This window comes from Pyrenophora tritici-repentis, chromosome 6 (genome assembly GCF_003171515.1).
Source record: "Pyrenophora tritici-repentis strain M4 chromosome 6, whole genome shotgun sequence".
NCBI classification, from domain to species: domain Eukaryota; kingdom Fungi; phylum Ascomycota; class Dothideomycetes; order Pleosporales; family Pleosporaceae; genus Pyrenophora; species Pyrenophora tritici-repentis.
The window spans coordinates 2,912,974-2,933,466 of NC_089395.1; the positions used below are offsets into that span (position 1 = coordinate 2,912,974).

The window sequence follows — 20,493 nt, forward strand, 5'->3', positions numbered from 1 at the left end:
CGCTAGCGCGAAAACGCGGAAATTACCCAAAATGATCAACACATCGATGATTCCTTCATTTTTGGGCTGTACGCATGCGCGAGCTCGGCGTTTATCACAGCAGTTTAACACGTTTGTATGATATGCTCGCTACTGATTTTGCAACAGAAATGGTTGTATGCGATCGTGAAACAGCAAATTACGTCATGCAGTCCGTGCGCTGCTGCCTTTACTAGTGCGGAAATCGGGAAATTGCCGTCGCCCAAACTTTCCAGCTACCTAACTCTTTCAGCCTACTACTTTCTTAATTGTCGACCACATTTATCACAGTAATTAATCACATACGTCGCCTACGTTCATCATCTACTCTACTACGCAATGGCAAGGACAAAACCACGGCCTAAGGTCACCGGTAAAGCCGGCCGGGGTGGTCCTGATGGCAAGACAGTTACTGGCGGCAAGCCGGCTCAGAAGGCCCTTGCTAGTAAGGCTAGACGTCAAGTAGCAGGAAAGTCTACGCGAAAGGCACCTGTAGCTGTTAAGAAGAAGCGCAAGTTTAAGGCCGGCAGTAGGTTATCACAGTCGTTTATCACAGCTATTTTCTAATTTAGCTTAGCTGTCGCATTACGGGAAATCAAGAGATACCAGAGAGGTTTTGAACTACTCTTGCGAAAACTCCCCTTTTCCCGCGTAGTGCGCGAATTTGCACAGGTGCACAAGGCCGATATCCGCTTTCAACGATCTGCAATCGAAGCTCTTCAGGAAGCTACAGAAGCTTTCTTAGTTGGTTATTTTGAGGGTATAGTCTATCTACCCTATACTATTTTTCATTTAATAACTTTTATAGACTGCAACATCAATGCTATTCACGCAAAGAGGGTTACTATTCAAGAGAAGGATTCTCAATTGGCTAGGCGCTACTTTGCGCGCGAGTTACTAGCTTTTCTCTAGATTATAAGATATATCTAGATACACGTGCTTAAATGCTAGCTGGCGAAGCCTCTGTATATTATAAATGAAACTAGTTAATGCTACACTGTGTTAACGTGTCCGTGCGCGTGATGCGCGGATTCGCGTGATGCGCGGGGAACACCAAAACACGTCAAACCCCTTCACCTTCAACACACGTTAACTCCACCAATATGGACCCAATTCAAGCTGCGATTGAAGATATTGAAAATCTAGAGCCAGGAGAACAGTTCTCGTATACTAAAATTGCTGCTAAGCATGGTGTTGTGAGATCTACGTTGACCCGAAGGCACCAGGGCCAGACAAGCTCAGAAAGAGACAAGAACTTCAACCAGCAGAAACTCAACCCACAACAAGAGCTAGAGCTTGTGAGATATATCGAAAAGCTCACAAAGCGAGGCATTCCTCCTACACGAGAGATGATCAGGAATTTCTCATCAGAAGTAGCCCATCAGCAGCTCAGCGAGAGCTGGGTTACTCGCTTCATCAACCGACACGAGATCCATCTCATCTCAAAGTGGACCAGCGCCATGGATCGTACGCGCCACCTGGCTGATTCTGAGTCAAAGTATAGACTCTACTTCGAGCTGCTGCATCGAAAGATCACCGAATATCACCTAGAGGCTCGAGATATATACAATATGGATGAGAAGGGCTTCTTAATTGGCTTGATAGGCAGAAGTAAGAGGATATTCAGCAGGCGTCAATGGGAGAAGAAGGAGGTTCGAGCATCTCTCCAGGATGGATCACGCGAGTTTCTGACAGTCCTGGCCTGCTGCTGCGCTGATGGGAGCTCGCTGCCTCCAGCCCTTATCTACGCAGCTAAAAATGGAGCTATACGATCGAGTTGGGTAGAAGATATCAAGGCAGGAGAACATGAGGTCTTTGTCTCATCATCTCCAACAGGCTGGTCAAATGATAACGTAGGCCTAGCTTGGCTGGAGCAGGTGTTTGATCGCTCTACAAAGCAACGATCAGGTAGATGGAGATTGCTCATCCTTGATGGCCATGGATCTCACCTCACGATGGAGTTTATTAAGTACTGCGATCGCCATAGGATCCTCCTCATGATCCTTCCTCCCCATTCGACCCATACGCTCCAGCCGCTAGATGTAGTGCTGTTCAAGCCACTCTCTCAAGCCTACTCTAACGAGCTCACTAACCATCTCCATAAGGCTCAAGGCCTTATTCCAATCAAGAAAGGGGACTTCTTCCCGCTCTTCTGGAGCGCCTGGATATCCTCCTTCACAGAGAGCCTCATATTGAAGGCCTTCGAAGCCACTGGGATCTGGCCGATGGATGCCAACGTTATCCTTCGTAGATTTGCTAGCACGCCAGAAGCTGAGAGAAGCTCATCGTCAGGGCTCTCTGATCATGACTGGAGAAAGCTCGATCGGCTAGTACGAGCTGCTGTTAATGATAGCCATCAGTATGAGGCAAGAAAGCTGCGCTCAAGCGTTCACCATCTCTCTGTCAGAGATGTCAACAAGCAAGTCAAGCTGGCTTGATTCTTATCGATTGCAGATCACAGACAATATAGAGGCTCGTGCACAGTGGCACGTCCCAGAGAATGGTCTGTGATCTGCAATCGATAAGAATCAAGCCAGCTTGACTTGCTTGTTGACATCTCTGCTCTCTGTGCAGTATGAGCTTTTAAAGCATGAGAACGAGGGCTTAAAGGAGGCTCTTCAACATAAAAAGAAGCACAGGAAGAAGGGCAAAGCTCTTGACCTTCAACAGCGCCAGGAGTATCACGGTGGCTCTGTCTTCTGGTCTCCTCACAAGCTGCGTGAGGCTCGAGCTAGAGAAGCAGTACGGGAGCGAGATGAGACGGAGGAGAAACTCCAAAAAGCACGGTCCAAGAAGCAGCGCGAGGAGGCTCGACTGCAGCGTCAAGATGAGCTCGAGGAGAGGCGTGTGGAGAGGCAGAGACTCAAGGAGATGAGGGAGCTTGAGCGAGCTGAGAAAGCAGCTGAACGCGCGCGCCAGAAGGAGGAGAGAGACGCTGCTAAAGCTATACAACTACCCCAAAAGGGAAAGAGGAGAGCTTCAGCAGCTACCTCATCGAACAACAAGCGTCAAAAACGCGTTGAGGCTGCTCGCGCTGGTGCTCAAGTTCAAGAAGAGCCTCCAGCTCCTCCATCAAAGCTCACATCACGTGGCCGCAACGTCAACCTCCCATCAAAATATAGATAGTACAAGTTGATCGCAAGCATCTAATTACTCCCCCTCTATAAATTCGTATAATAACAGCTTATATACGTGGCTTAATAGCTTCATTTTTGAAGTAGTGGATATGGTGTTCCCCGCGCATCACGCGAATCCGCGCATCACGCGCACGGACACGTTAATCTACTGTGATACTATATAAACTTTTCTTTTATTGAAATCTATATTATACATCTTGCAATTTTTTTACTATAACCCAACCCTAACCCATGGTCCGTGCGACCCCAACCCAACCCCAACCCAACCCTAAGCTTGGCGCTGACAAATGGGTTGGGGTTGGGTTGGGGTCGCAAAATTTCTAACCCAACCCCAACCACACCCCGACCCATTTGCCAGCGTACTTAGGCTTAAGCGCAGTGCTTAGGATAGGATATTAATATAACAAGCTGTAAGTTGACAGGCTTTCGATAAGATGCACGAGCTTTCGACGCACCTACTGCCTGCCAAAGCGAGGTAGTCGCATAATGCTTATGCTAAATTGTTGTATTACATAGTAAGCAGAACCTATTTCTAAAAGACCTTTAGAACAGATAGATTTTGTAGTTTAAGGCTGCTATCCCGAGAGTTTGTATGCCTCTAGCCCGTTGTTGCGTTTGTTGTGTTGGGAATTGTCTATGGCGTCCCGCCACGTAGGGTGTCCCGTTACGCAGGGATGGACGTTAGTAGAAAGTTAAACTCGCAATCATACATGAAACGTATCAAACTAATCGAGAAGCTCTTGTAGATACAGATATCTCAGATTGACAGGGAACGACTTCGATATCGTCACCCAGCAAGATTTTCAAGCTTGACCAGAATCTCTCTAGGGAGAACAGTGAAGCACACCCGAATATCTTCGTACTTCATGTATACATACACCTGATAGTTTCCAATGAATCATAACTCGCATCTTTCTAATGTGAGACACGCCGTGATTCAATTGTGCTTGCTTACTCAGACACGCTATACATCACAACAAAAAAACTGACTCAGAATCTTCGATATTCAATGTATAACACTGTACATCAACACTGCCCATCAACAACACCATCATCATATACGCACAACAGCACTCACTCACACACAATGATCCATACACTCTATTCACAATGCCCTCTTCTTCATCCATAAAGCAAACACCAAAAACTCCTCAATAACACCAGACTATTCAATCACGCCTTCCTCAGCCTCATCCAGCATGTCTACGATCTCTATCGTTCTCGCCCTTTTGCTCACCACCTCCACCCACGCCACTCCCCTTTCGACTTCAACTTTGGAACCAACCAAGGTTACAGTCATGGCCACCGCCACCCTCGCTGCCCGTCAAGCAGAGACTTTGCTCCCTTGGACGCCGGCCTGGACCGACCCTGCGTGGACTACCCCTTCGCCTTCCGGGTTGACTTCTCTGGAGAAGTCGACCTCGCTTGAGGGCGGTGTGCTTGTTGCTATCATCATCGGTAGCTTGTTGGCTTTTGGTCTTTTGGGTTGTGTTATACACTGGTATCGGCGCGGTTCGAGCGGCTCTTGTTGTCGTCGTCGTACTCGCATCAAGGTTGTGCCTTGTGTGGAGCGCGACGCTGGGTTGAATGTCGCGGCGGCTGCGCGCACAGTTCGCCAGCCCAAGGGTGTGCATATTGCAGCGCCTCGTGATGATTCTGAGTATGGTCCTTATGTGACGTGGACGCGTGGAAAGGGGTTTACACAGATTTGAGTAGTGCTGATCACTGCTTTGTTTGGTTTCTCTTTCTTTGTTCATGGACTCTCAGCACCCCTGGAGTTTGTTGAACTGGATTGTCTTTCTCGATTTCTTGTCTTCTGGTGTCTTTGTTTGCACATTGCGCTTGAGTTTACAGATTGTTATGTTGTAGAACGTAATAGGCTATGCTTGTTATCTTGTACTTTGTCAAATACTATACTGCTTTTTGAGAAAAAAAATTGACTGATGATATGTGATGTGAAGACATTGTAGTCGTAGGCTTTGTTGGATCTTGTCACGTTGTGGCAGTAGGTGAAGAGTGAAGCAGAAGAGCTTAGAGCATTCCTATCCAGGGTATATTTCTTGTACGCCAAATGACCAAAAACGCCTGTTACATCCCCTCGCTTGTGCCACTACAAGCTCTCTCGAATATTCAGGGTATGACGTGTAGATGGTGGAGCAGCACCAGGCAAATATCACAGCCCTTACTTAGGGTCATCTTCTTTGACGTCTTCCTTCTCTACAAGTACAAAGTCATCCGACTCAGTGGTCTTCTGCTTCTTTGAAAGCGGCTGCTGGCTGGTCTCGGAGTCATTCGGCTCTGTCTTCGGGGCGTCTGGAAGCTGTGAAGCGAGTTCGGAAGGCTCGGTAGATTGGTCCGCTTGCGCATCAGCCTCGTAGGTAACAGGCGGGAAGAAGTTACTATGGTCGGGTTAGCTGTGCATGTGAAGCGATCGCAAAGTACTCACGGGATGTTTTTGAAGTAAGCATCTTCATCTTTGGGGAGAAAGTTGCAGAAGATGACGCGGTCAAGCTTCTCCGCTTTGCCTTCCTCTTGGAGGAATTTGCGAACAGTCTCCAGTGCGACTAAGCTAGCCTCGCCACTCGGGTAACCATATACACCGGTACTTAGAGCAGAAAAGGCAATGCTCCTGCATTCGTTGTCAACGGCCAACTCCAAGCTTGTGCGGTAGCAGCCTGATAGTAGCTCCGCGGACCTAGAAGCGCCTTCCTTCCAATATATTGGCCCCACGGAATGAATGACCTTCTTGCTAGGTAGTTCGTAGCCGTCGGTAATCTTGGCACTGCCTGTATCACAGCCATCGAGCGTTTCGCATTCCTCTACCAGCTTGGGTCCGGCTGCGCGATGAATGGCTCCATCGACCCCCCCTCCACCAAGCAGGGAATTATTGGCAGCATTGACGATGGCGTCGACGGCGAGAGTAGTGATATCTTGGCGTATTACACTGATCTTATCGTTGAGCGCGGCCGAAGGTTCATAAGAGGCCTTGGCATCCGGCACCTTGATCTTCTTCAGCTTGTACAGCAGCGTCAAGGTAGGCATCTCGTCGAGTGATATAGAAGTCATCTTTGAGGTCGCGCGGGTTGATATGGGCTTCGCGAGATAGTATGCGCTCGTCATGTGTAGTTGAAGCGATCGGATCGCACCTCTAGCTAGCATCAAGGTAAAGGTGGTGGAAGAGGAGCTGTCGTGTGCCAAGCAAGTGTATTGAGCTTGGACCTGCCACTACCCCGCCAAGTTCGGCTTACTAAGCTAGTTCCTCCCCGCCCCCGACCTTCCATCTCGCTCACCATTATGTTCACCGTGTCAACTCATGCTTCCATCTTAACTATCCATTCTGCCAATTCAACATTTCAATTATTTCTCCCTTTACCGCTATCCAGACGGGGCTTCTGCGCATATCTAGGATACTTGTAACGACTAGTAACATACTCGTTGCCGCATACCCATATACCAAGCTTCTGATGTCCTCATATTAGCAACAGCCTCTTCGCAATATCATAGACATCTCCGGTCTTGGGCCACGGATATCCGTATGTGGAAAGGTCAACGGTGCTCTCGGCCGCGCTGCTGACCGAGGCTGTTCGCAGTCACATTGCCAACGTCGGCAGGCTCGTACGATGCAGAACATGTCTGATACAAGACTTTAGCACGTCTTTGCAGCCGCCACTACCGAGCTGATGCGCGCCTCGCCGCCAATGGCTGAATACTGTGCTGCCATTCCGGTCCCGTTTTATTATCGCCACAGTATAGCCGTGTGTGTGATGAGAGTGCCGTGCCGTGGCTTGGTATACCTTGGGGCGGAACCCATGACCCTGAAGGATTAGCTTGGTAACCAAAGCGTAGGAGGCTGGCAAAACCTCGGGATGCTGATTCATGAGCTTTTTGACACCTGTGCCCTACAAATGGATGGATTGGTATCTCTAGACTAACGGTTTGCGCAGCTACACATTCTTTGCTAGTTCCAGAGTGTAGTCTTAGCGCGCGACGTCGACCGGTTGGTTGCAGTGTAGAACGAACGTCACATTGTACAAGACGTCGTCTGAACAGGCATCCCATTTACGGCTTCGACCGACCCGCTTTACCCCGCACGTGTGCTAGTTTGCAGCATTCCCAGCTACCAAGCTCAGGATACCAGCAACGCTGTCAAAACAACGACCGACGTTGCCAAGTGTGTTACAAGCAACCCTCACGCACGTTCCGCCTATGGTTTCTCACAACCCCAGATGCCAACCCTTGGCGAGGCTTCCCTATGGCCAACCGCCAAGCAGACCCTTCCCAAGATTCGTCGAATACCCCACAAACTTCATGGAAAAGCGGCTTTTGTTGAAAAATATGGACTGATATCGCTCTTGTGCGTTTACCCCGCGGGGTATGACTGTAGCGATGCTGGGGTAAGTATCGCGGTGGTGCTTGGCTTGGCGACGACTGCTTCGAGACGAGGCGAATGAGGATAAAAGCTCACGCTGTTCCACAATTGAAAGACCCAATATCATCGGAGCTGTGCTTCATCTCCGCTGGTCGTGTTCCCGTGACTCCTTCAATCTGAACAGGCGGAATTTTCCAAAATCTCGTTTGTAAACACTATCAAAGTACCTGGTGCTGATTGAATTCCCTACTTCGAACCCCTCAAGAGGCCCACACCTAAGATCCTCAGTTTTCTTAACTTTTCATCGTAAGAGGCGACTGGTCATTCAAGATGGGTTGCTTCAGCACCCATGCTTCGGGGACTCTGGACCCCCCAGAGGTCCGCAATTGGCGCATCCATCTTATTGCCCTCATTGCATCCATGTCTGCGCTGGCCAGTATGTATCAATAGAATATTATCAAAAGGCTTCATACTGATGTTCAACACAGTGGGCTACGACACAGCTGTTATTGGTGGCACCATGGCACTCAACTCATTCATCCGGGACTTTGGCATGAACGACATCCCCAAAAGTAGCCGGGATACTATTCAGGGCAACATTGTTTCCACTTTTCAGGTTAGCAAATCACCATGAACCTATCTCTTCTACAAATTCGACTCTAACACTGTTTAGGCTGGGTGCTTTTTCGGCGCGCTTCTTGCCTTCCCTTTTGCCGAACGCATCGGCCGGAAAAAAACCATGATCATAGCATCTTCCATCTTTCTCCTCGGTGGAACGCTCATGACAGCTTCGCAAGGCAGCCTAAATATGATCTACGGCGGGCGTGCTGTAGCTGGCCTAGGCATCGGCGCTTCATCCATGGTCGTACCTGTCTACATTTCTGAAACCGCTCCACCATCCATTCGAGGCCGACTTGTTGGTATTTTTGAAATTGCATCTCAAGGTGGAGGCATGCTAGGTTTTTGGATCAACTATGCAGCGGACCGCACCATTGACGTCGAAAGACAAGCCCAATGGATCGTACCTCTCGCCATCCAACTCATCCCCGGTGTACTGCTACTGCTCGGTGTTGCATGGTGTCCCGAATCACCCCGTTTCCTTGCCAAAAAGGATAACTTTGAGGGTGCCGAATGCATACTGAGCAAGATCAGGGGTCTTGACGTCTCACATGCCTACATCCAGCGTGAAATGGGCGAGATTCGCGCACAGGTCGAAGAACGTAGCGCCAATCGCCAGAGCAAAAAAGCACAATTCATGAAGCTGTTCCAAGCAGGCGTCCGGAATCGCATGGCCATCGGTCTTGCTCTCATGTTCTTGCAATCCTTCACTGGCGTGAACATCATTACCTACTACGCGCCGCGTATCTTTGAAACCCTCGGCATCTCAGGCACATCACTCAAACTCTTCTCCACAGGTTTCTACGGCATCGCAAAGACGCTCGGAATGTTTACCTTTACCTTCGTCGTGGTCGAAAAGGTGGGCCGCCGCAAGGGTCTAATCTGGGGCGCTGCTCTCGGATGCATACCCATGTGGTACATTGGTGGTTACGTGATGAGGGCGGACCCAGCTGCCGCCGCCGCGCGAGGCGATATTTCCCGCGATGCTTGGGGATACCTAGCCATGGTATGTGTATACATCAACGCATTCATCATCTGCGCAACATGGCAGGGAATTACGTGGACGTATGCATCAGAAATCTTCCCGCTTGACATCCGTATGCTCTGTGTTTCGCTCACTACGGCCGACACATGGCTTGGATCCTTCATCATCGCGCGCAGCACACCCTACATGATTTCCGATCTGGGATACGGCGCATACTTCTTCTTTGCATCCATCTTGTGTGCCATGGGCGTGTGGAGTTTCTTCTTTGTGCCAGAAACTAAAGGCATTACGCTTGAGGAGATGGACGCTCTGTTCCTTAAGCCGATGCACAAGGCGGTTTGGGCGCAGATTCGTGGGAAGCCAATCTTGACGCAGGAGGAGATTGTGGCGAGAAATAAGGGATTGGATCCGGAGAAGGAGAAGGAGTTTGGGGTGGAGACGATAGAAACTGTGAAGAGCTGAGGCGTGTTGTTGGCGATAGGGCGGGTGGTGATGTGGTTACGCTAGCTCTATCTTCAGGGGAGAGGGTGGTTTTGGGAAGGCAGAGGGAGTTTGAAGTGAAATGAATTTATTCAGTTTCATAGTCCTTGCCGTTTTGATGTCCATGACACTACTCTGCGATCTTTGATGACGTAATCCATTAGCGTCTCTGTCCCCTTGTCATCTCACCAACACCCACCAACTCCTTCTACACAGCTTTGTAACTGCCGTCTGCGCAGTAAAATTTTGCAAACGAGCAGCCTATCTTGGCTGGGTACTTTGATCGCAGTGTATGGGTCCGTTTCCGCCCCTTCTACCCAGCTCGCGACCCATGCTTTTTGCGCACGGGTTGTTTTTCTTGCGGGGCTGCCGCCAAAAGGGGTTCTCCTGCGATCGCGAATTTGCTGTGTCATTGTACTATGTAGTCTGAGCTGGAGGACCCCATCAAAATCAGCCTGCATACTGAATTCTGAGATCGGTTAGGGCTGGGATAGACGCGGTTGCAGTTACCTACCAAACCAAGAAAAGCATTTTCGATATGACAACCTTGCAAGCAGAAAAACCAAGCTGGACTATCATCCCACTCTTTCAGATGAGATTGCGATGTTCAAGCCACCTCTAATTAACCTTGATGCAATTCAAGGTCTGGAAGGCAGGATTTGCGGATCTGCATATGGCGGACCGAGGCACGTTCACTAGCCGATCGAAATGGGAAGCCTAACTCCACCATCCGACGCACATAGTATTTTTGGCAACCCTGTGGCTCATATGTATCCGAGTATACTACAACCTCATCTTCTTAGTGTCTATGGGGCGGCCCGCACGTCACGGTGCAGAGACGGTATGGAGTAAAGGCAGTAGCATAAGCAACACTACCGCGAATTCCCCGCACCTAGATGCAGTAAACGCATCCGACTTCTTACCGACTTAGGAGGGACAGCTGAAGCATATCAATCAGTGCTTGGCATTGCTCCCAGTCTCAAGTTTAGACCGCATATGAACCCCATAGGGCTTTTCCGTTTTCGGCACTTTAGCTATACGATGCTTTCTCTGACTTCCCAGAAGCGATCAAGTTCAATTAACTTGCAAGCTGGTATGCCACGTGCGGATGGCGTCAATATTACCTGCAGAAGATGCATGATCGCGCCCAGGAAAAAGTCCAGACAAAACAAAGCCGTCATACTTCTGGCAGCCCATTTAAGCACCCGTAGACCCTAAGATCTGCTGCTATTCACCTCCAGGGCAAGATAATCCATCTCATCCGACAGTAACCTTAATATAATTCCAATGGTTCTCCACGCCTCCTCGTCGATTGTGAACTTTCTCGCATTATGTTCTTTAATTCCTCAAGCCATCTCAGCGCCGACTAAAGTCATATTCGGGCCAACAGTGACGCTTGATTCTGGCATCATTGTAGGAACCACGGCAAGACCCTCGAACCAACTTTCCTTAAAGGCGGCAAACGTTTACCTGGGAGTTCCCTTTGCGCAATCGCCTCCGGAGCGCTTCTCGCCACCCAAAGCAGCACCAGCATGGTCGTCTCCCTTGATCGCACAGGCTGTCAAGCCAGCATGTATCCAGCAATTCATGGGCACCGGCGAAGCTCGTCGGAAAAGTATGGAGTACTTCAATAACCCTCCTGCGAACGAAGCCCCAGAAGAAAGTGAGGACTGCTTGTACCTCAATGTGTACACGCCTCCCCACTTAACATCGAAGAGCAAAAAGGCAGTCATGTTTTGGCTCTATGGTGTAAGTAATACTAGTCCGATAACTCAGATTCCTACTTACAACAGCAGGGCAATTTGGCCTTTGGTAGTGCTGGGCTTGCAAGTTACGACGGAACCTCTCTCGCTATCAACGAGGATGTTATTGTGGTCACTACCAATTACCGAACAAACAGTCAGTCCCGTTGCCTCATTAGTTCTGTAAAAATGGCCTTCTGACGTAATTCCTAGTATTCGGGTTTTCCAACTCCCCTGAGATCCCATTCGGGTCGCAGAACGCCGGTTTCTTGGACCAACGATTCGCCTTACAATGGGTTCAAGACAACATTGAGAGATTTGGCGGCGATCCCAGTCGAGTGATGATATTTGGAGAGTCAGCAGGCGGTGAATCAGTTAAGCAGTTGCTAGCTAACCCACCGAGCCCTTTACCCTTTTCATCAGCAATACTACAATCTCAGAATGCTGTACTTACAGGCAACGGCACGGCCAACTACCTGCAGGTCTTGAAGCAATTCTCCTGCACAGACATGGCATGTCTTCGCAAAGTCCCTGCTGAGGACATCAAAGCCTACATTGAACCGAATTCCCTCGCATTCCCACCAGTGGACGGCGACGGCACATCCACTCAAGATGTCCGCCCCAATATTCAGTCGGGAAAGTTCGCCAACGTGCCCACGATGTTTGGAAGTGACCTCAACGAAGCACGCATCTTCCTCGAAGCGGCTGGTCTTAAAGATGGTGCTGCTAGCAACAGCACGCTCACTGCCGTATTCAACATGTACAGCATTACATCACAGAAAGACCGCGAAGGTCTAATCGCTTTGTACGCATCTCGAGGCTTCCCCGACCCCTACGAAGTAGCAGACAGAATTTTCACCGATCTAGTCTTCACCTGCACGACCGCTCGTCTAGCCGACTACCTCGCCCAGGCCGGCCGCACCACCTACCGCTACCTCTACACCCCATCTTTCCCCTCCACCACCCTCTTCCCCAATGCCGGCGCATACCACACGAGCGAAATCTCAGAAGTTTTCGGCACATACCCACTCGCGAACAGGTTTGGTGTCGCAACCAGGCAACAAATCAAGCTCAGCGCATTCATGCAAAAGACGTGGGCGGGTTTTGCAAAAGATCCCACGAGTGGTGTTGGATGGCCCAAGTTGGGCAGTGCCGGGGGTAAGGAACTGGGTGTGTTAGGGGAGAATGGAAGTTTTGGTGTGACGGTTAAAGCACAGGCTGGGACGGATTATGCTTGTCCGTTGTATGCGCAGGCTGAGGATGCCGCGCAGTTGTCATTTTAAGTAATGTAGATATAATTTTTCGAATAATCGCTGCATTGAACCAAGAATAGTATAAAAAAGCAATCCTCGCGTAGATTTGCATGACGTGCATCGCTCCCCGAGACCCGGCATTGTGCCTCAAGAAGGCGATTTAGGCCCCCCGTTCCGGATATGGTCAACTTAGCTTCTGAAGAAAGAAAACAGCCTGCGACGTATTCGGTCATACAAATATCAATCGATTGCTTGATATAATTTTTCCATTGCAGAAGTAAAGAAACTTAATATATCATAACCGCGATCATAAGCTCTCCGAATGCAGTTGTTGAAAATGGCCTGATTCGCTAGCTCCGCGGACGCAGGAAATTTGCAGGGTCGCTACCTTCTAGGCTACAGCCCCTATTGAGCGCCACAAGCGTTACAGTCTTTTATCTAGCGACGTCCTGCAATCGGCCTCGGAAGAATTTTGTATATATAGAAGGATTCGTCTTTTGAGAAAATTGGGAGCATCCATTCCTTTTCCACCATCCTAGTCACTCGTTTACCCCAATTCTACAAGCCAATAATAATTCAGACCTAATACCATTCTCACAAAACCAAAAACCAAAAATCATCAACAATGTATTCAATACTTCTTCTCGCCAGCCTCGCCAGCCTAGCTGCCGCCCAAAACAAAGCCTCAACCACCATCCTCATGCCCTGGATAGGCGGCGACATACCCAACGGAAGTCCTCTAACCGACATATCCGCCTCCATCATCAGTGCCAACCCCACCGCCACAACCGTATCCCTAAAGTGCGCCGCCCCCACCGTCGACTGCGGTCTCTTCCCCGCCGAGGTCTACGTCTTCGGGCCCTCCACTTACAACATCAACATGGGTGACCCGAGCCCCGAAGCCGACTTCACGGGAACCATGGACTGCGTGATTGCCAAGAGCGCCGTGTGCAAGGAGAGTGCGAGTGGGACGGAGGCAAATTTCCCGGGCAGCAGTACCGAGACGTATGATGCGGACGATGTGGCTACGGTTGGGTTGGTGGTTACGGCTGGGTTGGAGAAGTTGGATTTCAAGGTTGAGGCTAGTACGACGGTGGATGGAAAGAGTTCTGCTACTTCGACGGCGGTGGGTGGATCTGCTGGATCGATGTCTTCGGCACAGCTTCCTGCTAGCACGAGCGTGAGTGTGACGGGTAGTGCGGCGACGCCGGCTGCTACGGGTGCGGCTGTTGTTAATACTGTTGGTGGCGGACTTTTGAGTATTGCCGCTGGTTTACTTGGGGGACTGCTACTGTAGTGCGAATGCAGTTGCGATTGCTATAGGTCTACGATTAGCTGACTATACACGTACTGAAACCCGTACTGAATCTTATGTACCAAATACTATAGGGACATTCACATGAACAAGCCACGGTGATTCAAGAACATCTTGCTCAAGGTCTAATGCGCTTTGTCTGTGTTCCAATTTTCTATCTACTCTTTTATTCCCTCAAGGATCTAGCGACATCATACATCTACTTTAGTTGTCTGAGCTTCGCCAACAAATCATCCATGCTCGTTGCATACAAGTCAAACTCCCCAAAACAATCCGTACACGGATCATGCTCTTCAAAGTCCAAATACGCAGTCTTGAACCCCGCCTTACGAGCAGCAATAAGATCCCAAGCATGCGCCGCCACAAACCATCTTTCTGCATTCGCCTCGTCATGGCCCATACTCGTCAGGTGTTTGTTCGCATTCTCATATACCCTAACATCAGGTTTTGCAATCTGAATAGCGTCACAACTGACCAAATGCTCAGCATCCAGGTCAATGCCAGCGCTGTGGTAATACCCCAACGACGTTTCCGATCCACCATTAGTCACACCATAGACATCCCATCCTGCTTCCCTCAACCCATCCACACACCTCTTTAGTCCCTCTCTAGGTCCCATGGCTTTGAACGCTTCCATGACCGCGCCGACATCTTCATCGGTAATAGCGTCCATTGGTACATCGACGACAGCACAAGCGCGTCGAAACGTCGACTTGAGAACTTGCGCAATAGGCACGTAGGCTCCGTTCATGGAAATATAGGTGAAGTCGCGCTGGGCGGCGTAGAACCAGGAGAAGAAGAGTGTTTTTGGGTCCACGGAGTTGGCTTGCAGTTTAAGGCTTAGTCGCTTTTCGATGGCGAGGATGGGGGCTGAGAATTCGAAACATGTGCCGATGACATCGAAAGATGCTGATTTCGTCATTTTGGTAGTCTTGATTTAGGGGAGTTGTTTAGGAATTTTTTTAGGAAAGGTTGCTGGGCGGTGTTGGCGAAACGGCGGATATCTCGTGGTAGGAGGGTAATCGGATGGGTAATAAGCTGCTAGTCAGAGATGTGACTAAGTGGTCCATGTGGTGACGTCAAACCCTGGCGGTACTACCATCGACATTAACCCGCAACCTCAGAATACTCTATCATCTTCATCTTCACTAGCTAACATGTCCGCAAGTCAGCCGCAAGGCTCCGAAGAGCATACGCCTAGAAGGTGTTTCCGCCCCCACATGCTGCGCGCTGAAGGATCTGACAGGGGTATGGCTGACAGCCACCATGCGCAGCAGCAGCTGTACAATTAGGTATCAACAATAAACATCAACTCAGCCTTCCCCTCTTTTCTCTGATCTTCCTCCTCTATCTCTCTTCCCTAATTGTTCACACCATGGCTATCCTTGCGAAAACAGTGGTCCTTGCGCTTGCAGTAGCATTGGCCGCTTCTTTCTACCAAGTTTTTGTCAAGGATCTTTTTACAGTCACCTTTGGCGTTGGTCGTGTTATTCAACGTATTGAAGAGTTTCCTTATGATTGCAGACGTATTGTGCATCCGAGGTTGGAGGCATGTGAGGATATCTGGTTGGACAATGAGGGGAGGACGTTGTATGCGGCGTGTGCGGGGACGCAGGATAGATTGGCTTGGAATCAAGCGTGAGTCTTCTAGTTTTTTTTCTTCTATCTCTGTAAAGGGATTCAATATCTGGATTGACAAATATTTTAGTATGAAAGACGTAAACGTAACAGGCAGACGACCAGGCGGCTCCGAACTTCTCGCCCTCGACATCGACAACCCCGGCGAAGACGGCCTCTTCAACTTCCGCGGTATCAAACCCGTTGGCCACTACATAGGAGCGACCGGAAACCGCGACCTAGATCTCCTCGGCTTCGACGCTGAGATACTAGATGACGGCACCACACGCTTCTACTTTGTGAACCAGCGCCCGCCGGTAGGACCATCGCAAGCCATCATCGACGCCTCAGAACTCGGCGCAAACTCGACCATTGAGATTTTTGAGTTGAAAAAAGGTTGGGACGAAATGCAGCATATCCGCACAATCCTGTCTCCTGATATCTGGACGCCAAATCGCGTTGCTGCAATAGGTGATAAATCGGGCGCGTTCCTCGTAACAAACGACCACTCTGTCAAGGTGGGTTGGGTGAGTAAAAAACTTAAACTTCTCTTCTACCATATCTGAAAAGTTAACAAACTCCAGCGCCGAAAACTCGACTACTTCATCGGTGGGGGAAATGTTGCATACTGCTCCGCCTCGGGCTCCTGCCACGCCGCCTACACCGGCAATGAGGAAAGAGACCAAACCCGCCCTTCAGCCTCTCACGACGAATCCACTTTCGCAAACTTAATGCAGAAAAGTTGGAAATACCTCGCACCCCCCGTCGCCCTAAAATTCCCAAACGGCCTCTCCCGCAACCCCACCACCTCCCACTTCCACGTCCCCAGCGCTATTGACGGAAAAATCAGAATTTTCTCTCTCGACCCTTCTACCAAAAAACTCACGCTCGTCGAAACGGTCAATGTGGGTATGCCACTTGATAACATCTCCCCCGATGCAAACGGCGACATGTACGCTGCTGGGTTTCCTAACCTGATACAATCTGGGAAGGGCTTTGATGATCCGTATGGTGAGATTTCGCCGGTTACGATTTGGCGGGTGAGGAAGCGTGGGGTGGAGGGAGAGGGGAGGCATAAGGTGGAAAAGGTGATTGAGGATAAGGAGGGCAAGGTATTGAGTGGGAGTACGACTGTGAGACATGATGTTAAGACTGGGAGGTTGTTTGTTAGTGGTAAGCTATGCCATCCTAAATGTGTTCTATCTGTGGAAATTGTTGCTAACGCGTGGGCGGTGTTTCAGCTGCAGTGCACCCGTTTCTAGTGGTCTGTGAACCGAAGCCGGAAGAGGGAGCAGGAGTATGATAGTAATAGACAAAGGGGACATTTATGGGTGAGCTTTCGGAACTGAGGTCGATTTATCGTTTTTGTGGATAAAGGGCGAGAATTTGGAAAGGTAAGAAGATGTCGTGTCTGTTGTTTTTACTCTATCCATCTAATCTCGTATGAAGACTCGAATATCGCAACATTGAATTACTATTATAAACGCTAAATGAAGTCATCACCCCCTACCCCCCTCCCCCAAAATCTCACGACGCTTCAAATTAAAACTAAACAAACAGCCACCCCATCTAATATATCATACAAACCCCACATAAATACACAACACGCTCCACCTTACCTTACAACATAGCACAGGCTCAAAGCCCTTAAGCCGAGCCCGCGCAGCCGCAGCCGCAGCCACCATGCACCATCCTCTAAAACACCCCCCCTCCAACACCAAAGCCCCCCCCAAACTCCACGCTAAAAAAAAACTCCCAAAATAATCCACATATAGACACACACCCAACCTCTCAACCACTCCCATCACACCCTTCATCCCCAAAGCTAACCGTCCTCGTCCTCCTCTGCGCCCCAGCACTCCCGTTCGCCCTCGTGTCGTAATTCGGCTCACGCATTACCCCCAAATTCTTACAACTGGCTTTTTCCTTCAACCTTTCACGTCCCCCAGATTGATCATGTTGAGTATTTGTAGTGTGAAGACTGGGTGTACTAGTACTGGGTCCCTGTACTTCAATACCGATGCCCAAACCGCGCGGTTGACCGTGATCGGCCAACGCGCTTGTGGGGGTATTTTGGTATGAGAAATCCGTTGTATTTGCGTTTGCTGGAGATGTAGCGGTATGATGGGTATAGGTATAGGTGTTGGGATTGAAAATGGAGGTGGAATCGTGGAGTGTAACATCGCTAGCTGTGAAAGCTCGGTGTGGGGTAGCATGCCCATTCCCGCGTCTATATTGCTCAGGCGGCGAGTTGCTCGTGTGGACTTTCGCCAAAGACGCAGTTGATGCGTGGGCTTTACTACGCCGTATACCCTTTACAGTGTTGTTGTTCCACCTAGGTGTGTTACCCGGGCTAGGTGTGCGACTGGGGTAAGTGTCGTCGCTGCTGTAGTTGTGGAGAGTGGTGGTGGCGCCTGCTCCCCATGAGGTGTGGTGTTTATGCAGGTTGTTCCGGGGGTGGCGGGGATGGCGGGGGTGGTTTGTTGTGTATTGTGCGATTGCTAGGAGGATGTTATCGAGGGTTAGAACTGTGGGGGTGTTAGTACCGTAAACCTTGACGACGAAATAGGGAGGAGAGAAGAGGAAAAAGGCAACCCACCCAGCGTAAAAAACAACACCACAATAGGAATCAACCACTGACTCCCCCCATACTTAAACCCCTCCTCCGTCTTATCCGTCACCACCAGCGAAATCCCCAATATAACCAGCGTAAACCCTACAATCACTCTATTGATAATCTCCCCGAATTCATACTTTGTCTTGTGCACCTTGTTGAACCAGTACATCATCGCCAGCACTAGTAGCATGCAGCCAGCGCCGATGAAGAATTGCATGGTTGTAGTGTTGAAGACGTCCGACACAGCGGTGAGTTTAACCCCGGGGCTTGATGTCGTTGACGTGACGGCATTTAGCTTAGCAAGAGAATCAGCGTGCGCTTCGTAGGCGAACACCTGCGCGCGGTCGAACATGTAGCGTACGACATCTCCGGTGCGGTTATTCCACTCCTCGGATCTGAAGCCATATGTAGACGTGTAAGTTTGGATAGCGGTAAAGTTGGTGGTCCAGTTGTATGTTGCACTCCATGTTTTTGCTTTGAACGTGGCGTTGACGGAATGCATGGTTTGGGTGAGGTAGGTCAGGTAATCGCTTGTGGTGGAGTAGCCGTCGGCTGGATCGGCGTAGTCGTCTGGTTGCATGCTCCAGATATGTTTTAGGGCTTGGACGGCCGAGTTCCAGACGATCAGCGAGGTGTTGCCTTCGACGCAGAGGACGATTGCGGAATGCAGGGGGTAGTGGAGGAGGCCCCATATTTGCTGGCGTACGGTGCCGAAGCGGTCGTGGGAGAGTTGGTCGAAGTATAGCATCCATACGAGGTACTGGAGAGTGTCAGTGTTGGCCTGGATTTCTCGTAGTTGCTAATACTTACAAGTAGAATGACGGCGGCTATAACAGTCCCAATCTCACTCATGTTATTGCTGTATTGCCCCTTCGTGATGCAAGACACGCTCTTCACCATACCAATAATCCCTTCGCCTATAATAATAAGCGTAAGCAACTGCAGCCGCTCCACCAGATGCGTGTACTTGAAGCTAATAATCCGCCACACCATAGCAATAAGAAAAATACAAAGACCCTCCGCAATACAAATAACAACCCTGCTCAAAATTAGCTTCGCAACCCTTCCCATCGCCGTCAAACTCACCAAGGAACCTGTTCCACCAAGCGTGTCGCCCCTCCCGGTGGAAAACCAATCGTAACACCATACCCAACAGCCGCACCAACATGCACGCCCGCGCTAAGTCCAATCGGCAACACCGTCTGGCGAAACATGCGACCCTGCCACATGACGACAAGGTACTGACTCGCAATCGCCAGTCTCCCAATGACCAGCACAATGGCAAAGTTGCGGTAAGACGTCCCATCGCCTGTGTTGTTGTACTTGTCAAAGACGGGGCCGGCGTACACAAAACCGGTGAAGATGCCGAATTGAATGGCTTTGTGGATGCGGCTCCACACGCTGTCGAGGCTGAAGCGTACGTCGAAGAGGGTGACGCTCAGCCAGTTGAACCACATGAGTGTGAAGAGCTTGAGGTAGTTTATTAGTGCTGGTGGTTTGTTAGTCATGTTGACGAGACTGTGATGAGGATGCGTACATTCTGCATCAGTGTGCTGGTGCATGGCTGTGAAGTAGGCGAGATTTGCAACGAAGAATAAATCGTAGAATAACTCAATGGTACTCGCTTCGGTGTGTTGTTTGTAGATGATGATATTGCCACGGCTCGTCCTGCCGTTGCCGGCCAGTGTTGTGGTATCATTTGAGCTGTCGAGAGTGCCAGTATGGGTATTCGTCTTTTCCAAATCAGAGCTACCTGAGAAGACTTCGAGTACATCCTCGTTTATTGGGTTTGCAAGAAGAGGTAAGGGAGTTCGATCCTTGGCATGTCCAGAGTGGTGATGGCCATGACTGTCTGTGGTTTTGCGGCGCAGACTGAAATAACGAGCGAGATCCATGTATGACAAAAAGGAAAGAAACGCGGTATCTTGGAAAAGCGATAGTGAGGAATGAATTGGAAAGTTGATTAAACATGGGCAAGCATTTGATATGGGCATATATACTGGAAGTAGAGACAACAAGATGCCATTCCGCAACAATATGATGTACGCCAAGACACGCACAAGCCTATGAAGCACACTGAGAGATGTAATCCCGTGTCTTCGAGTGAGCCTCCGCCTCAAAAAACAGTCATTCCCGTACAACGATCGTGGAGACAAGAAGCTTAATCGAGCCTTCAGCACCGCATCTATGGTTGGACTTGTACATCCGGAGACCGTCAAGACCACAGTCGCACACATCTCCAGAAACTACACCACTCAGTAAACAAGCCTTGCACTGCCCAAACGGCAACCACGGGGAACAAAAGCAAGTCGCCCGAAAAGGGCGGCATGCACGTCAGGACA

General features: G+C 49.8%; 10 protein-coding genes across 10 annotated transcripts; 7 read left to right on the forward strand and 3 right to left on the reverse strand.

Annotated features, from left to right (window-relative positions):
* Positions 1–357: 357 nt before the first annotated feature.
* On the forward strand, positions 358–930 carry PtrM4_123360 (HHT1, Histones H3 and H4; the record flags this gene model as incomplete). Its single annotated transcript, XM_066108575.1, has 3 exons — positions 358–547; positions 596–778; positions 827–930. The coding sequence occupies 3 exons, from the start codon at positions 358–360 to the stop codon at positions 928–930; spliced, it is 477 nt and encodes a 158-aa protein (XP_065961760.1).
* A 191-nt stretch (positions 931–1,121) lies between these two features.
* Positions 1,122–3,144, forward strand: PtrM4_123370 (uncharacterized protein; the record flags this gene model as incomplete). Its single annotated transcript, XM_066108576.1, has 2 exons — positions 1,122–2,420; positions 2,593–3,144. 2 exons carry the CDS (start codon positions 1,122–1,124, stop codon positions 3,142–3,144), a joined length of 1,851 nt encoding a protein of 616 aa, XP_065961761.1.
* A 1,210-nt stretch (positions 3,145–4,354) lies between these two features.
* PtrM4_123380 (uncharacterized protein) lies at positions 4,355–4,867 on the forward strand (the record flags this gene model as incomplete). The annotated part of the gene is made up of 1 exon (XM_001935562.1): positions 4,355–4,867. The coding sequence occupies one exon, from the start codon at positions 4,355–4,357 to the stop codon at positions 4,865–4,867; it is 513 nt and encodes a 170-aa protein (XP_001935597.1).
* A 470-nt stretch (positions 4,868–5,337) lies between these two features.
* Positions 5,338–6,221, reverse strand: PtrM4_123390 (MACRO domain containing protein 1; the record flags this gene model as incomplete). The annotated part of the gene is made up of 2 exons (XM_001935563.2): positions 5,338–5,554; positions 5,602–6,221. The coding sequence occupies 2 exons, from the start codon at positions 6,219–6,221 to the stop codon at positions 5,338–5,340; spliced, it is 837 nt and encodes a 278-aa protein (XP_001935598.1).
* Positions 6,222–7,854: 1,633 nt separating this feature from the next.
* On the forward strand, positions 7,855–9,589 carry PtrM4_123400 (ProP, Permease major facilitator superfamily; the record flags this gene model as incomplete). Its single annotated transcript, XM_001935564.2, has 3 exons — positions 7,855–7,960; positions 8,013–8,140; positions 8,198–9,589. 3 exons carry the CDS (start codon positions 7,855–7,857, stop codon positions 9,587–9,589), a joined length of 1,626 nt encoding a protein of 541 aa, XP_001935599.1.
* A 1,305-nt stretch (positions 9,590–10,894) lies between these two features.
* Positions 10,895–12,632, forward strand: PtrM4_123410 (PnbA, Carboxylesterase type B; the record flags this gene model as incomplete). The annotated part of the gene is made up of 3 exons (XM_001935565.2): positions 10,895–11,356; positions 11,404–11,506; positions 11,563–12,632. 3 exons carry the CDS (start codon positions 10,895–10,897, stop codon positions 12,630–12,632), a joined length of 1,635 nt encoding a protein of 544 aa, XP_001935600.1.
* A 595-nt stretch (positions 12,633–13,227) lies between these two features.
* PtrM4_123420 (FAP multi-domain protein) lies at positions 13,228–13,899 on the forward strand (the record flags this gene model as incomplete). Its single annotated transcript, XM_001935566.2, has 1 exon — positions 13,228–13,899. One exon carries the CDS (start codon positions 13,228–13,230, stop codon positions 13,897–13,899), a length of 672 nt encoding a protein of 223 aa, XP_001935601.1.
* Positions 13,900–14,116: 217 nt separating this feature from the next.
* Positions 14,117–14,839, reverse strand: PtrM4_123430 (hydrolase (HAD superfamily); the record flags this gene model as incomplete). The annotated part of the gene is made up of 1 exon (XM_001935567.2): positions 14,117–14,839. The coding sequence occupies one exon, from the start codon at positions 14,837–14,839 to the stop codon at positions 14,117–14,119; it is 723 nt and encodes a 240-aa protein (XP_001935602.2).
* A 453-nt stretch (positions 14,840–15,292) lies between these two features.
* PtrM4_123440 (uncharacterized protein) lies at positions 15,293–16,837 on the forward strand (the record flags this gene model as incomplete). The annotated part of the gene is made up of 4 exons (XM_066108577.1): positions 15,293–15,555; positions 15,626–16,061; positions 16,119–16,707; positions 16,776–16,837. 4 exons carry the CDS (start codon positions 15,293–15,295, stop codon positions 16,835–16,837), a joined length of 1,350 nt encoding a protein of 449 aa, XP_065961762.1.
* Positions 16,838–17,325: 488 nt separating this feature from the next.
* Positions 17,326–20,046, reverse strand: PtrM4_123450 (LtrA domain containing protein; the record flags this gene model as incomplete). The annotated part of the gene is made up of 5 exons (XM_066108578.1): positions 17,326–18,062; positions 18,134–18,911; positions 18,962–19,190; positions 19,238–19,640; positions 19,689–20,046. The coding sequence occupies 5 exons, from the start codon at positions 20,044–20,046 to the stop codon at positions 17,326–17,328; spliced, it is 2,505 nt and encodes an 834-aa protein (XP_065961763.1).
* Between the last annotated feature and the right edge of the window lie 447 nt (positions 20,047–20,493).